Here is an 18,583-nt window from a genome sequence, read left to right on the forward strand (position 1 = left end):
CATTTTTTATTTAGAATTTTGACATTTTTTGTTTAGAATTTTGACATTTTTTGTTTTGTATTTTGACCTTTTTTGTTTTGTATTTTGACTGTTTTTTTATTTTTATTTTGACCTTTTTGTTTAAGAATTCACACCATTCAACGTCCATTGCATTCGGTCTCCCCTGGAGGGGGGGTGGGGGGGGGTTACCCACATATGCGGTCCTCTCCAAGGTTTCTCATAGTCATTCACATCGACGTCCCACTGGGGTGAGTTTTTCCTTGCCCTTATGTGGGCTTTGTACCGAGGATGTCGTTGTGGCTTGTGTAGCCCTTTGAGACACTTGTGATTTAGGGCTATATAAATAAACATTGATTGATTGATTGATTGATTGAGAATTTTGACATTTTTTTTTTGTATTTTGACATTTTTTGATTTGTATTTTGAACTTTTTTGTTTAGAATTTTGAAATTTTTTATTTAGAATTTTGACATTTTTTGTTTTGTATTTTGACCTTTTGTTTTGCATTTTGACATTTTTTGTTTTGTATTTTGACCTTTTTTGTGTAGAATTTTGACATTTTGGGGAAAATAGTGTGCTCACACCAGGGGGGGTCACTTTAAAAAAAAATGTTGCCTACAGTTCACAATCATTATGAGAGACGGAAGACAAGACAAATGTTTTTTGCATTCTAACATGTAAAAATCATCTCGTTCTAGCAATGCAGCTAATGTTAGCAATCAATTCTACCTCTAAATCACTTTTAAAAATGCATTCAAAAAGTGTCAACAATACTTCATTTACGTTGTGTGACCTGTATAATAACCAACTGTAGCAACATTGTTATTGTAAGAGAGAACACTGAGGAACTATTTTTCTAGCGTACTAACACATTGACATACCAAGGTATTAGCCGTAAAAGCTAACTATGGCAAGAGATAAGCTAGCTTCTACGTCAGCACGAAACATGTTTGAGTTTGTAACACACAACACTGTGATAGCACACCAATCTGTACTGAGTGAACAATCATATTACACTATCTGTAAAGTATTATTTCATCTTTTGTTTGTACACAGCCAGCCAGACAGTGTATGTAGTGTAGTTGTAATTACACGCATGACGTGCTGCGTGTATCATAATCAATATAAAGTGTGACTCACTCCATGGACACTTGTCTCTTTGGTCCAGCTGGCCAAGGATGTTTTTCTCAGTTTTTTGGATAAGCAGTCCATTTATGTCGAAATAGCATGGCTTCACACATTTACGGTGCCAAAGTCCCCAACGTCTCACCCTTCCTTCGTGCTGGCTTCAAGAAGCAGTAGTTCATCCTCAGTATATTCAGCCTCAAAAAGATAAGGTTGTGAATGGCTCGTCCAAAAATAGTCGTCTCCGTTGTCTGTTACCAAGTCTGTTACTTATGTCTTTCCACGCTGGTCAGTTGTCTTTTTAGAACTCATGTTGAGTTAGCAAAATGGACAAAACTTGTCCAATGACAACAACAAAAAAAACAGCGCTGAGAAGTGACTCGTACTTGTACTTAGGCTCTTGTGGTTGTTTGATGTCTTTGGAGGGTCTCTGTTGTCAACTGACCGAAAACTGTTTTTATCACCTGAGAAATTTCGAGATCTCGTTCATCTCGTTTCGCATTGACTATTGTAATTCTCTTTTCACTTGTTTCAACAAGTCAACTCCAGAGAGGCTTCGGACTGAACAGGATGTGGCTGCCAGACTTTAAACTGGTGCACCCAGACCAGACCACATTACCCACTTTCTAGCCAGTCTTAGAATAGAATAGAATGGAAAGTACTTTATTGATCTCTGTGGGAAATTAAGCACCACAGTCCGCTCACAAAAGACAATAAACACTTAGGTATTTTTTACATGTGAATAATATAAATACAGTCTATTTTACAGCATTATTCACATGTGAATAATATAAATACAATCTATTATACAGCATTATTCACATGTGAATAATATAAATACAGTCTATTATACAGCATTATTCACATGTGAATAATATAAATACAGTCTATTATACAGCATTATACACATGTGAATAATATAAATACAGTCTATTATACAGCATTATTCACATGTGAATAATATAAATACAGTCTATTATACAGCATTATTCACATGTGAATAATATAAATACAGTCTATTATACAGCATTATTCACATGTGAATAATATAAATACAGTCTATTATACAGCATTATTCACATGTGAATAATATAAATACAGTCTATTGTACAGCATTATTCACATGTGAATAATATAAATACTGTCTATTATACAGCATTACTCACATGTGAATAATATTAATACAGTCTATTATACAGCATTGCTCACATGTGAATAACATAAATACAGTCTATTATACAGCATTATTCACATGTGAATAATATAAATACAGTCTATTATACAGCATTATTCACATGTGAATAATATAAATACAGTCTATTATACAGCATTATTCACATGTGAATAATATAAATACAGTCTATTATACAGCATTATTCACATGTGAATAATATAAATACAGTCTATTATACAGCATTATTCACATGTGAATAATATAAATACAGTCTATTGTACAGCATTATTCACATGTGAATAATATAAATACTGTCTATTATACAGCATTACTCACATGTGAATAATATTAATACAGTCTATTATACAGCATTGCTCACATGTGAATAACATAAATACAGTCTATTATACAGCATTATTCACATGTGAATAATATAAATACAGTCTATTATACAGCATTATTCACATGTGAATAATATAAATACAGTCTATTATACAGCATTATTCACATGTGAATAATATAAATACAGTCTATTATACAGCATTATTCACATGTGAATAATATAAATACAGTCTATTATACAGCATTATTCACATGTATATAATATAAATACAGTCTATTATACAGCGTTATTCACATGTGAATAATATTAATACAGTCTATTATACAGCATTATTCACATGTGAATAATATAAATACAGTCTATTATACAGCATTATTCACATGTGAATAATACAAATACAGTCTATTATACAGCATTATTCACATGTGAATAACATAAATACAGTCTATTATACAGCATTATTCACATGTGAATAACATATATACAGTCTATTATACAGCATTATTCACATGTGAATAACATATATACAGTCTATTATACAGCATTATTCACATGTGAATAATATAAATACAGTCTATTATACAGCATTATTCACATGTGAATAATATAAATACAGTCTATTATACAGCATTATTCACATGTGAATAATATTAATACAGTCTATTATACAGCATTATTCACATGTGAATAATATAAATACAGTTTATTATACAGCATTATACACATGTGAATAATATAAATACAGTCTATTATACAGCATTATTCACATGTGAATAACATAAATACAGTCTATTATACAGCATTATTCACATGTGAATAACATAAATACAGTCTATTATACAGCATTATTCACATGTGAATAACATATATACAGTCTATTATACAGCATTATTCACATGTGAATAATATAAATACAGTCTATTATACAGCATTATTCACATGTGAATAATATAAATACAGTCTATTATACAGCATTATTCACATGTGAATAACATAAATACAGTCTATTATACAGCATTATTCACATGTGAATAATATAAATACAGTCTATTATACAGCATTATTCACATGTGAATAACATAAATACAGTCTATTATACAGCATTATTCACATGTGAATAATATAAATACATTATACATTATGTCTTCTTTGACTTCCTGTCAAATCCCACATAGAGTTTAAGATTTTAGTCCTCACTTTCTGTGCGTTGCCTTACGCCCTGCTTTTTGTCTGCAGGCGTGACACAAAATGAATGAATGAATGAATGAAGCCTTCGTGCACAAGGACATGGTTCGCACACAGAGGCATATTTGGCTCGATCTTAACGTTCGTAGACCGAAACGTTCGCAAATAGAGGGATTCTTAATTGGAGGTTCCACTCTACATGCATTATTCATAGTTGTTCCTTTTGCATCTTGTTTTTAAAACGCCTCCTCAGTGTGGGACTGTGGGTTTAATTCTGCCAATATGCCAAATTCTAGGCGGAGGAAGACGGGGGCGGCAGGAGATGTGCAAACAGCGTCAACAGTGAATAGCAAACAAACATGGAGATCCAGCAGAAATGTTGACTTTTCCAGGATATCTGCTCTCCAAAATATGCATGCTTTTATTCAATTACTCCTTCCGTCCATAGTCCTGGGTAAGGTGGAGCCAGACTGGGCCTGAACTACAAACCCTGTTTCCATATGAGTTGGGAAATTGTGTTAGATGTAAATACAATGATTTGCAAATCATTTTCAAGACATATTCAGTTGAATATGCTACAAAGACAACATATTTGATGTTCAAACTCATAAACTTTTTTTTGTGTGTGCAAATAATCATTAACTTTAGAATTTGATGCCAGCAACACGTGACAAAGAAGTTGGGAAAGGTGGCAATAAATACTGATAAAGTTGAGGAATGCTCATCAAACACTTATTTGGAACATCCCACAGGTGTGCAGGCTAATTGGGAACAGGTGGGTGCCATGATTGGGTATAAAAGTAGATTCCATGAAATGCTCAGTCATTCACAAACAAGGATGGGGCGAGGGTCACCACTTTGTCAACAAATGCGTGAGCAAATTGTTGAACAGTTTAAGAAAAACCTTTCTCAAGCAGCTATTGCAAGGAATTTAGGGATTTCACTATCTACAGTCTGTAATATCATCAAAGGGTTCAGAGAATCTGGAGAAATCACTGCACGTAAGCAGCTAAGCCCGTGACCTTCCATCCCTCAGGCTGTACTGCATCAACAAGCGACATCAGTGTGTAAAGGATATCACCACATGGGCTCAGGAACACTTCAGAAACCCACTGTCAGTAACTACAGTTGGTCGCTAATCTGTAAGTGCAAGTTAAAACTCTCCTATGCAAGGCAAAAACCGTTTATCAACAACACCCAGAAACGCCGTCGGCTTCGCTGGGCCTGAGCTCATCTAAGATGGACTGATACAAAGTGGAAAAGTGTTCTGTGGTCTGACGAGTTCACATTTCAAATTGTTTTTGGAAACTGTGGACGTCGTGTCCTCCGGACCAAAGAGGAAAAGAACCATCCGGATTGTTTTAGGCGCAAAGTTTAAAAGGCAGCATGTGTGATGGTATGGGGGTGTATTAGTGGCCAAGACATGGGTAACTTACACATCTGTGAAGGCACCATTAATGCTGAAAGGTACATACAGGTTTTGGAGCAACATATGTTGCCATCCAAGCAACGTTAACATGGACGCCCCTGCTTATTTCAGCAAGACAATGCCAAGCCACGTGTTACATCAACGTGGCTTCATAGTAAAAGAGTGCGGGTACTAGACTGGCCTGCCTGTAGTCCAGACCTGTCTCCCATTGAAAATGTGAAGCCTAAAATAGCACAATGGAGACCCCCGGACTGTTGAACAACTTAAGCTGTACATCAAGCAAGAATGGGAAAGAATTCCACCTGAGAAGCTTCAAAAATGTGTCTCCTCAGTTCCCAAACCTTTACTGAGTGTTGTTAAAAGGAAAGGCCATGTAACACAGTGGTGAACATGGCCTTTCCCAACTACTTTGGCACGTGTTGCAGCCATGAAATTCTAAGTTAATTATTATTTGCAAAAAAAAAAAACGTACGAGTTTGAACATCAAATATGTTGTCTTTGTAGCATATTCAACTGAATATGGCTTGAAAAGGATTTACAAATCATTGTATTCCGTTTATATTTACATCTAACACAATTTCCCAACTCATATGGAAATGGGGTTTGTAGGATTTGACAAATACCGAGGTCAAAAATTGGTGGTCCAGGAGGAGCTTCGAATACTATGACCTGATGTACTGAGGGGCCCCACCATGCAACTGAAGAGTAGGGAAATAACAAGTCAGCGATGTACTGAGGGGCCCCACCATGCAACTGAAGAGTAGGGAAATAACAAGTCAGCGATGTACTGAGGGGCCCCACCATGCAACTGAAGAGTAGGGAAATAACAAGTCAGTGATGTACTGAGGGGCCCCACCATGCAACTGAAGAGTAGGGGTACAACAAGTCAGTGATGTACTGAGGGGCCCCACCATGCAACTGAAGAGTAGTGGAATAACAAGTCAGTGATGTACTGAGGGGCCCCACCATGCAACGCACGTGAAGTCAGGACTAAAATCTGCAACTCTGGGGGTGACAAGGGCTGGTCTGGGTGCACCAGTCCAGAGTCTGGCAGCCGCATTTTGTAGCGTCTGAAGTCTCTTTAGCCTTGACTTGTTGAGAAGAGTGAACAGTGTCATGATCTGTGGTCTCGATCATGTTTTGTTTAGTTATGTTCTGTTACTTTTGGACTCCAATAGTTCCTGTTTTTGTGCACCCTTGTTTGTTTTAGTATCCATGACGACTGATTAGTTTCACCTGTCTCATGTGTTTGACTCACGCACCTGCTTTAATCAGAGACTATTATTTAAGCCTGTTTTGCCAGTTAGTCGTCCTGGCGACATTACTCTGTATTTGCTCTGTGCTGACTTGTTTCATGCTTTGTTCATACTGCTCGTTCCATGCCTTGCCAGGTAGGTTTTTGTTTATTCATGTCACAGTTAGCGAGTTTTTGTTTCATGTCCATAGTTTACGCTAAGTGTAAGTTTTATGTTCCTTATACTCTCGTGCGATCGGCACGCTTTTCTTTTGTTTTAGGTCCTGTCTTTTTTTCCCCCTGTGTTGTTAGATTAATATTAAAAATGTTCCTACCTTCAAGCCTTGTCCGGTCTTGTCCGATTGCATCCCGGGAGAACAAATCTTGCAGTAAGCTGCGAAAAAACCCCTCGTCGTGACAAAAAGAGAATTGCAATCGTCAATACGAGACGAAATGAACGTGAATGATCATTTCCAGATCCAATTTTGAAGCAAATTTCTCACTTTAGAAATATTTCTCACAGTTTTTGGTCAGTTGAAGACAGAGACCCTCCAAAGACTTTGACTGATTGAACACAAACCCCAGGGTTTCTGAGGCTGCTTTGAACAGACGCACCAAGGGAGGTCTTGATCAGGGGGGGTCGTTCTATCGAGACCAATTATCAGAGTTTCCGTTTTGTTAGAATGTATCTGGACGAAAGGACCTCGGTGACCTTAAAGGTAGTTACGGCCTTGGAGCCAGACTGTTGGTCACTTGCCAATCTCAGGACATATACCGACCTAAGTCCATCAATTATAACAAGTCCAATTATTTGTGTGTAATGGTATTGATGGTGCATGTAAATTGATTAAAGAAAATGGCTGAGTCTTGGAAGTGAAGAGAACATCAGCTTTGAGTTGAGATGATCAATGTCTGCCAGTCATAATATGACCAATATGAGATTAGCAGCGTGATGCTGGGGAGACCTGACCGTCTGCAAATATAAATAGAAGCTAATCAGTGTCAGATTAATTCCCCTAACCTTTATCTTCGTCTCAGCTCGGTCCTCACCATGTCCTCTACAGTCAGCACATTCACTGATCGATCTGTTTGCTTTTGGATCAGAGAAATGAGTCGGTGGGGAAGAAGAACTTTGCTAAGTTGGTCTCTGAGAGACCACTGCCACCGTCCAACGCTCCGTCATAGTGAGCAGAAATAAAGAACTACCAGTGTGGACAGTGACTGTATTTGATCATTTTAAATGTCCAATGTTTGCTATTTCGCTTCTGTTTGTTTTGTGTGGCAGTCAGTAGATTTATTTTAGGGGATTTATTAGGGGTGCACAAAAATCCATTAACATCCATATCATGATTGTTATTCATTCAATTGATCATTTTCAAAGATTAAATATATATATATATTTATATATATATATATATATATATATATATATATATATATGTATGTGTGGGAAAAAATCACAAGACTATTTCATCTCTACAGGCCTGTTTCATGAGGGGGGGTACCCTCAATCATCAGGAGATTTTAATGGGAGCATTCGCATACCATGGTTTATATAGGGCACAGAGTGGGTGGGTACAGGCTGGCCTAGGGGCGTGGTGATTGGCTCATGTGTTACCTAGGAGGTGTTTCCGTCTATGGCGGCATGTTGTTACAATTTCGCTGCGCTTGTTGAGGGATGACAGGTCTGGACGGTAAATAATAAACTGTTTCTCTTTCAAGCATAGGTCGCATCTTTTATTACCACTATTGTAAGGTGTGCTGGATGCAAGAATTTGCCATGTTATTGAATATTCAACATTATTGTCTTTGAGGTCCCAAATGTGTTTGCTGAGTTCTGTGGTATTTCGCAGGTTTTTGTTCCTGAAAGAAGCCTTGTGATTGTTCCATCTGGTTTTGAATTCTCCCTCGGTTAATCCTACATATGTGTCGGATGTGTTAATGTCCTTGCGTATTACCTTAGATTGGTAGACAACTGATGTTTGTAAGCACCCCCCGTTGAGGGGGCAATCAGGTTTCTTTCGACAGTTACATCCTTTGTTGGTTTTGGAGTCGCTCTGTCTGGGGGCCGACGGCTCATTTGCAATTGTTTTGTTGTGGTTTGAGTCGTATATTGTTCATGCAGCTGTAGCTCAATTTAATGTTGTTCTTGTTGAATACTTTTCTTAGGGTGTTGTCTTTGGGAAAGTGTTTGTCAATCAGATTGAGGAATTTGTGTCCAATGTTCGTTGAGACGTTTTTGCTGTATGGGGGGTTGTACCAGATGATGTCGTTCCGTTTTCTGTTCTTTTTTGGCTGGTTTCCTGGCGTGGGTTCATAGGTGAGGGTGAAATTGTATCCGCTTTCATCAAGGGCTTTTTGGTACGGGGGGGTTGCTTGGTCAAATTCAGCTTTGCTAGATGACAGCATCGATAGCCTTTTATATATATATATATATATATATATATATATATATATATATATATATATATATATATTTAGAAAACATTTTAATGACAAAATATGTTTTTTTAAATACATTTTTAGGCCATTTCCATGCAACCGAAAGAGCTTTTCGACCCTGTAACCTGTTTAGAAAAATATTCATGATAATTATTATACCAAACAATACATGCCGAGAATCCGTTTGAATTGAGAATCGTGTTGAATCCATTCTCATCAATCAATCAATCGATGTTTATTTATATAGCCCTAAATCACAAGTGTCTCAAAGGGCTGCACAAGCCACAACGACATCCGCGGTACAGAGCCCACATAAGGTCAAAGAAAAACTCACCCCAGTGGGACGTCGATGTGAATGACTATGAGAAACCTTGGAGAGGACCGCAGATGTGGGTAACCCCCCCTCTAGGGGAGACCGAATGCAATGGATGTCGAGTGGGTCTGACATAATATTGTGAAAGTCCAATCCATAGTGGATCTAACATAATAGTGTGAGAGTCCAGTCCATAGTGGATCTAACATAATAGTGAGAGTCCAGTCCATAGTGGATCTAACATAATAGTGTGAGAGTCCAGTCCATAGTGGATCTAACATAATAGTGAGTCAAGTTCATAGTGGATCTAACATAATAGTGAGAGTCCAGTCCATAGTGGATCTAACATAATAGTGAGAGTCCAGTCCATAGTGGATCTAACATAATAGTGTGAGAGTCCAGTCCATAGTGCATCTAACATAATAGTGAGAGTCCAGTCCATTGTGGATCTAACATAATAGTGAGAGTCCAGTCCATAGTGGATCTAACATAATAGTGTGAGAGTCCAGTCCATAGTGGATCTAACATAATAGTGTGAGAGTCCAGTCCATAGCGGATCTAACATAATAGTGAGAGTCCAGTCCATAGTGGATCCAACATAATAGTGAGAGTCCAGTCCATAGTGGATCTAACATAATAGTGTGAGAGTCCAGTCCATAGTGGATCTAACATAATAGTGAGAGTCCAGTCCATAGTGGATCTAACATAATAGTGTGAGAGTCCAGTCCATAGTGGATCTAACATAATAGTGAGAGTACAGTCCATAGTGGATCTAACATACTGGTGAGAGTCCAGTCCATAGTGGATCTAACATAATAGTGTGAGTCCAGTCCATAGTGGATCTAACATAATAGTGAGAGTCCAGTCCATAGTGGATCTAACATAATAGTGAGAGTCCAGTCCATAGTGGATCTAACATAATATTGTGAAAGTCCAGTCCATAGTGGATCCAACATTCTAGTGAGAGTCCAGTCCATAGTGGATCTAACATAATAGTGAGAGTCCAGTCCATAGTGGATCTAACATAATAGTGTGAGAGTCCAGTCCATAGTGGATCTAACATAATAGTGAGAGTCCAGTCCATAGTGGGGTCAGCAGGACACCATCCCAAACGGAGACGAGTCAGCAGCGCAGAGATGTCCCCAACTGATGCACAGGCGAGCGGTCCACCCCGGGTCTTGACTCTGGACAGCCAGCACTTCATCCATGGCCACCGGACCTGTGTAACTCCCCCTCCACAAGGGAGAGGGGGGCAGAGGAGGAAAGAAAAGAAACGACAGATCAACTGGTCTAAAAAGGGGGTCTATTTAAAGGCTAGAGTATACAAATGAGTTTTAAGATGGGACTTAAATGCTTCTACTGAGGTAGCATCTCTAACTGTTACTGCTAGAACATTCCATAGTACTGGAGCCCCAATAGAAAACGCTCTATAGCCCGCAGACTTTTTTTGGGCTCTGGGAATCACTAATAAGCCGGAGTTCTTTGAAGGCAGATTTCTTGCCGGGACATATGGTACAATGCAATAGACAAGATAGGACGGAGCTAGACCGTGTAGTATTTTATATGTAAGTAGTAAAACCTTAAAGTCACATCTTAAGTGCACAGGAAGCCAGTGCAGGTGAGCCAGTATAGGTATATATATATATAAGTATATATGTATATAAAGGTATATACAGTATAGGCGTAATATGATACATTTTTCTTGTTCTTGTCAAAAGTGTAGATTCTGAATCAAATAGTCACCCCAGGAATCGGAATCTGATCGAATTGTTGGGTTGCCAAAGTTTCACACTCCTATTTGTCCTAGGGTGTGGATGCTATGTACAGTAACACTGTTGTCTTTTTACATCATCTTCTTTTTTATCCATCCAGCATTAGAGTGTAAAACTGGACAGGAACTAAGCTGTCATAAAAAAAAGTTTACACACAACAATGAGACTCACAACCTAGTAGCTAAAATGTGTTATTAAAAATGGAAAAAATTAAAACGACTGACCCTTTTTGACCACCATTGACTCCTGTTATAACACATCTTTTTATTCAGGCTTTTCCCAATGAATGTTTTCTTGTGCCTCTGGAATTTGAAATAAAAAAAATGGTTTTAAGTGTAATAACCACCCTAAACCACTTGCTGGAGCCAGAAACAAACTGCAATAAGTTTCAAAACAGAGCTTTTACTTTGGAAAGTCCTGGAAATGAACAATTGAAATGCAATGAAAATAATCAGGGTGAGTTCAGACTGACATTGAAGGTGCTTATTATATTTTGTGTGTATTAATCATACTTGCCAACCCTCCCGAATTTTCCGGGAGACTCCCGAAATTCAGCGCCTCTCCCGAAAACCTCCCGGGACAAATATTCTCCCGAAAATCTCCCGGTTTTCAGCCGGAGCTGGAGGCCACGCCTCCTCCAGCTCCATGCGGACCTGAGTGAGGACAGCCTTTTTTCATGACGGGAGGACAACAGGGTGACAAGAATTAAATCATCCAGACTAGAGATAAATTGTATTATTATGTTTATCTTACCTAAAAATAAATATATTTATTAATTTAAAAAAAAAAGAAGCTAAATGCATTTTTACTATATTTTGCTAAAACATCAAAATTAATTGTATTTTTATTTGTATTTTTTCTGACTCCTTATTACATCCAGCCATAGAATTATACATTAAAATAAACATATTTGAAATAATTGATTTTAAATTATCATAATAATTCATTTAAAATGACCATATTTAATTATTAAAATAATTGCTTGTTTATCAACAACTTTAGCATTTTATTCATTACATTTTGAAGCTCTCAGAAGCCAAGTTATGTTATATTCCTTAATATTTATTTATGCAAGTTTGAAGTATCAATTATCTAAACACAGTTTTGTTTGCATATATATATATGAAATACTTGACTTGGTGAATTCTAGCTGTCAATATACTCCTCCCCTCTTAACCACGCCCTCAACCACGCCCCGCCCCACCCCCGACCACGCCCCCACCCCCCACCTCCCGAAATCGGAGGTCTCAAGGTTGGCAAGTATGGTATTAATGTTGTACTGTACCTGTGCTTATACAGTTGTTGCAATACTTTTAAGTGTAAAAGTCAAATTTAAAAAATATGTCTACTTATTTAACATGTTTAAGAGCAGGACTATTTTGGTCCCTGGCAGGATAGAAGTTAAATTGATCACCAAGGCTAAATCTAAACACTAAAGTGGGACTTCAAAGACTTATTTAAACATTCAAAACAGTTAAAAATATATATATAATTTAAAAAAAAACATGGCTACATAACAATTATGATCATGTATTACCATATTTAACAAATTAAAAAAATAAAAGTTCAGCACAGACCAGAACACCAATGTATGTTTACAATGTATGTAGCACAAATGAATGGCAGTGTTATAATATTGTGTTTAATATTGTCATACTTGCCAACCTTGAGACCTCCGATTTCGGGAGGTGGGGGGTGGGGGCGTGGTTGGGGGCGTGGTTAAGAGGGGAGGAGTATATTGACAGCTAGAATTCACCAAGTCAAGTATTTCATATATATATATATATATATATATATATATATATATATATATATATATATATATATATATATATATATATATATATATATATATATATGCAAACAAAACTGTGTTTGGATAATTGATACTTCAAACTTGCATAAATAAATATTAAGGAATATAACATAACTTGGCTTCTGAGAGTTTCAAAATGTAATGAATAAAATGCTAAAGTTGTTGATAAACAAGCAATTATTTTAATAATTAAATATGGTCATTTTAAATGAATTATTATGATAATTTAAAATCAATTATTTCAAATATGTTTATTTTAATGTATAATTCTATGGCTGGATGTAATAAGGAGTCAGGAAAAAATACAAAGAAAAATACAATTAATTTTGATGTTTTTAGCAAAATATAGTAAAAATGTTTTTTTTTGTTTTTTTTAATTAATAAATATATTTATTTTTAGGTAAGATAAACATAATAATACAATTTATCTCTAGTCTGGATGATTTAGTTCTTGTCACCCTGTTGTCCTCCCGTCATGAAAAAAGGCTGTCCTCACTCAGGTCCGCATGGAGCTGGAGGGGGCGTGGCTTCCAGCTCCGGCTGAAAACCGGGAGATTTTCGGGAAAATATTTGTCCCGGGATGTTTTCGGGAGAGGCGCTGAATTTCGGGAGTCTCCCGGAAAATCCGGGAGGGTTGGCAAGTATGGTTTAATATTGTCAACAATGATAATGAGAGTCAAGTCTTCACGGGTAACAAAAACGCACTACGCGGAGTTTTACTTTGAAAACCCTTAACCGGAAAACGCCGTATTTCCTAGCTTGGTGATTTAACTTGACGGTGTCGCTCTCGCGCTGACAGCCACGTCACCTCCTCGCCACAACTTGACGGTAACTTCGCGGCGTGTACTTCACTAAGTACATTGACGTTGTGACGTCACAGTGTGGACTCCAGTAAGTACATCATCGTCATTGTCATTCTTTACTTGCTAAAATCACGACTGCGTCTCGACTTAGTTAGTCCGCCATCTCCGTGGCTTTTTTCTTAGTCCCCCCCCCCACTCTCTTGTCACAAAAGTGTTTGTTTGGACTCTTAATTCCGACCTCGCTTCCAGTCATTCATCCAGCAACTTCACTCATTTCCGCTTTAAAGCGCGTTAAAAGGACCAAAACATGAACGTCTTCCGCCTGGCGGGTGACGTGTCGCACCTGGTGGCCATCGTCATCCTGCTGGTGAAGATATGGAAGTCCAAGTCCTGTGCAGGTAAGATCGTCTTGTCTTTAATTGCACATCTGCAGCACCCTAACACACATTTATTTACTCTTTAATTGCACATCTGCAGCACCCTAACACATTTATTTACTCTTTAATTGCACATCTGCAGCACCCTAACACATTTATTTACTCTTTAATTGCACATCTGCAGCACCCTAACACATTTATTTACTCTTTAATTGCACATCTGCAGCACCCTAACACATTTATTTACTCTTTAATTGCACATCTGCAGCACCCTAACACACATTTATTTAGTCTTTAATTGCACATCTGCAGCACCCTAACACACATTTATTTACTCTTTAATTGCACATCTGCAGCACCCTAACACACATTTATTTACTCTTTAATTGCACATCTGCAGCACCCTAACATTTATTTACTCTTTAATTGCACATCTGCAGCACCCTAACATTTATTTAGTCTTTAATTGCACATCTGCAGCACTCTAACATTTATTTAGTCTTTAATTGCACATCTGCAGCACCCTAACACACATTTATTTAGTCTTTAATTGCACATCTGCAGCACCCTAACACACATTTATTTACTCTTTAATTGCACATCTGCAGCACCCTAACACATTTATTTAGTCTTTAATTGCACATCTGCAGCACCCTAACACACATTTATTTAGTCTTTAATTGCACATCTGCAGCACCCTAACACACATTTATTTAGTCTTTAATTGCACATCTGCAGCACCCTAACACACATTTATTTACTCTTTAATTGCACATCTGCAGCACCCTAGCACACATTTATTTACTCTTTAATTGCACATCTGCAGCACCCTAACACACATTTATTTAGTCTTTAATTGCACATCTGCAGCACCCTAACACACATTTATTTAGTCTTTAATTGCACATCTGCAGCACCTAACACACATTTATTTACTCTTTAATTGCACATCTGCAGCACCCTAACACACATTTATTTAGTCTTTAATTGCACATCTGCAGCACCCTAACACATTTATTTACTCTTTAATTGCACATCTGCAGCACCCTAACACACATTTATTTACTCTTTAATTGCACATCTGCAGCACCTAACACACATTTATTTACTCTTTAATTGCACATCTGCAGCACCCTAACACACATTTATTTACTCTTTAATTGCACATCTGCAGCACCTAACACACATTTATTTACTCTTTAATTGCACATCTGCAGCACCCTAACACACATTTATTTACTCTTTAATTGCACATCTGCAGCACCCTAACACACATTTATTTACTCTTTAATTGCACATCTGCAGCACCCTAACACACATTTATTTACTCTTTAATTGCACATCTGCAGCACCCTAACACACATTTATTTACTCTTTAATTGCACATCTGCAGCACCCTAACACATTTATTTAGTCTTTAATTGCACATCTGCAGCACCCTAACACACATTTATTTAGTCTTTAATTGCACATCTGCAGCACCCTAACACACATTTATTTAGTCTTTAATTGCACATCTGCAGCACCCTAACACACATTTATTTACTCTTTAATTGCACATCTGCAGCACCCTAGCACACATTTATTTACTCTTTAATTGCACATCTGCAGCACCCTAACACACATTTATTTAGTCTTTAATTGCACATCTGCAGCACCCTAACACACATTTATTTAGTCTTTAATTGCACATCTGCAGCACCTAACACACATTTATTTACTCTTTAATTGCACATCTGCAGCACCCTAACACACATTTATTTAGTCTTTAATTGCACATCTGCAGCACCCTAACACATTTATTTACTCTTTAATTGCACATCTGCAGCACCCTAACACACATTTATTTACTCTTTAATTGCACATCTGCAGCACCTAACACACATTTATTTACTCTTTAATTGCACATCTGCAGCACCCTAACACACATTTATTTACTCTTTAATTGCACATCTGCAGCACCTAACACACATTTATTTACTCTTTAATTGCACATCTGCAGCACCCTAACACACATTTATTTACTCTTTAATTGCACATCTGCAGCACCCTAACACACATTTATTTACTCTTTAATTGCACATCTGCAGCACCCTAACACACATTTATTTACTCTTTAATTGCACATCTGCAGCACCCTAACACACATTTATTTACTCTTTAATTGCACATCTGCAGCACCCTAACACACATTTATTTACTCTTTAATTGCACATCTGCAGCACCCTAACACACATTTATTTAGTCTTTAATTGCACATCTGCAGCACCCTAACACATTTATTTACTCTTTAATTGCACATCTGCAGCACCCTAACACACATTTATTTACTCTTTAATTGCACATCTGCAGCACTCTAACACACATTTATTTACTCTTTAATTGCACATCTGCAGCACCCTAACACACATTGTTACTTCTCCTTGTTTACACTTCATTCATCACGAGTGTTTATTGACTACATCAATTTATTATTTTGCTTCCACTTGATAAATGTTTTTCTGCTTTTAGGCATTTCTGGGAAGTCTCAGGTGTTGTTTGCACTTGTCTTCAGCACCAGATATCTTGACTTGTTCACCGTCTTTATTTCTCCCTACAACACAGTCATGAAGGTAAGACACTCCAATCTATATTGCATCCTCCTGCAATAACAATATATATGTATGTATATATATATATATATATATATATATATATATATATATATATATATATATATATATATATGTATGTATGTATGTATGTATGTATGTATGTATGTATATATATACAGTATATGTATGTATATAATGATGAATAATAAACATGTGTATATAATGATGAATAATAAACATGTGAATATAATGAATATTAATGAACATGGGTATATAATGATGAATGATAAACATGTGTATATGATGATGAATAATAAACATGTTTATATAATGATGAATGATAAACATGTTTATATAATGATTAATAATAAACATGTGTATATAATGATAAATAATAAACATGTGTGTATAATGATGAATCATAAACATGCGTATTTAATGATGAATCATAAACATGCGTAAATAATGGTGAATCATAAACATGCGTATATAATGATGAATCATAAACATGGGTATATAATGATGAATAATAAACATGCGCGTATAATGATGAATAATAAACATGCGTAAATAGTGATGATTAATAAATATGCATATATATATATATATATAATGATGAATAATAAACATGTGTATATAATGATGAATAATAAACATGCGTGTATAATGATGAATAATAAACATGTGTATATAATGATGAATAATAAACATGTGAATATAATGATGAATAATAAACATGGGTGTATAATGATGATAAATAATTGTGTATATGATGATGAATAATAAACATGCATATATAATGATGAATAATAAACATGCGTGTATACTGATGAATAATAAACATGCATATATAATGATGAATAATAAACATGTGTATATAATGATTAATAATAAACAAGTGTAAACAAAGATGAATAATAAACATGTGTATATAATGCAGCTGAGATAGGCTCCAGAACCCACCGCGACCCCAATAGGGACAAGCGGTAGGAAATTGATGGATGGATATAATGATGAATAACAAACATGTGTATATTTAATGATGAATAATAAACATGTGTATATAATGATTAATAATAAACATGTGTGTATAATGATGAATAATAAACATGTGTATATTATGATGACTAATAAACGTGTAAATAATGATGAATAATAAATGTTTGTATAATGATGAATAATAAACATGTGTATATAATAATTAATAATACATATGTGTAAATAATGATGAATAATAAAAAATACATATATAATTATGAATAATAAACATGTGTATATAATGATCAATAATAAACATGTGTGTATAATGATCAATAATAAACATGTGTATATAATGATTAATAATAAACATGTGTAAACAATGATGAATAATAAACATGTGTATATAATGCAGCTGAGATAGGCTCCAGCACCCCCGCAACCCCAATAGGGACAAGCGGTAGGAAATGGATGGATGGATATAATGATGAATAATAAACATGTGTGTGTATAATGATGAGTAATAAACATGTGTATATAATGATTAATAATAAACATGTGTGTATAATGATGAGTAATAAACATGTGTATATTATGATGACTAATAAACGTGTAAATAATGATGAATAATAAATGTTTATATAATGATGAATAATAAACATGTGTATATAATAATGAATAATAAATATGTGTAAATAATGATGAATAATAAAAATACATATATAATTATGAATGATAAACATGTGTATATAATGATCAATAATAAACATGCGTGTATAATGACGAATAATAAACATGTGTATATAATGATTAATAATAAATATGTGTAAACAATGATGAATAATAAACATGTGTATATAATGCAGCTGAGATAGGCTCCCCAATAGGGACAAGCGGTAGGAAATGGATGGATGGATATAATGATGAATAATAAACATGTGTATATAATAATGATGAATAATAAACATGTGTACATAATGATTAATAATAAACATGTG

At 35.7% G+C, this 18,583-nt stretch overlaps 1 protein-coding gene across 3 annotated transcripts in view; it reads left to right on the forward strand.

The window, feature by feature from the left end:
• Positions 1-13,603: 13,603 nt before the first annotated feature.
• The window catches only part of kdelr3 (KDEL endoplasmic reticulum protein retention receptor 3), a 7,685-nt gene continuing 2,705 nt past the window's right edge, over positions 13,604-18,583 (forward strand). The window contains exons 1-3 of one of the 3 annotated variants that reach the window (XM_061973484.2): positions 13,604-13,724; positions 13,924-14,034; positions 16,525-16,625. In XM_061973484.2, the coding sequence (XP_061829468.1) occupies positions 13,944-14,034; positions 16,525-16,625 (192 nt within the window). In that variant the 5' untranslated portion in view covers positions 13,604-13,724; positions 13,924-13,943. Of the gene's footprint in view, positions 14,035-16,524; positions 16,626-18,583 lie in introns of all 3 variants that reach the window. The other 2 variants (XM_061973483.2, XM_061973482.2) reach the window with 2 other exon arrangements.

Source organism: Nerophis lumbriciformis, linkage group LG22 (assembly GCF_033978685.3).
Source record: "Nerophis lumbriciformis linkage group LG22, RoL_Nlum_v2.1, whole genome shotgun sequence".
Taxonomy (NCBI): domain Eukaryota; kingdom Metazoa; phylum Chordata; class Actinopteri; order Syngnathiformes; family Syngnathidae; genus Nerophis; species Nerophis lumbriciformis.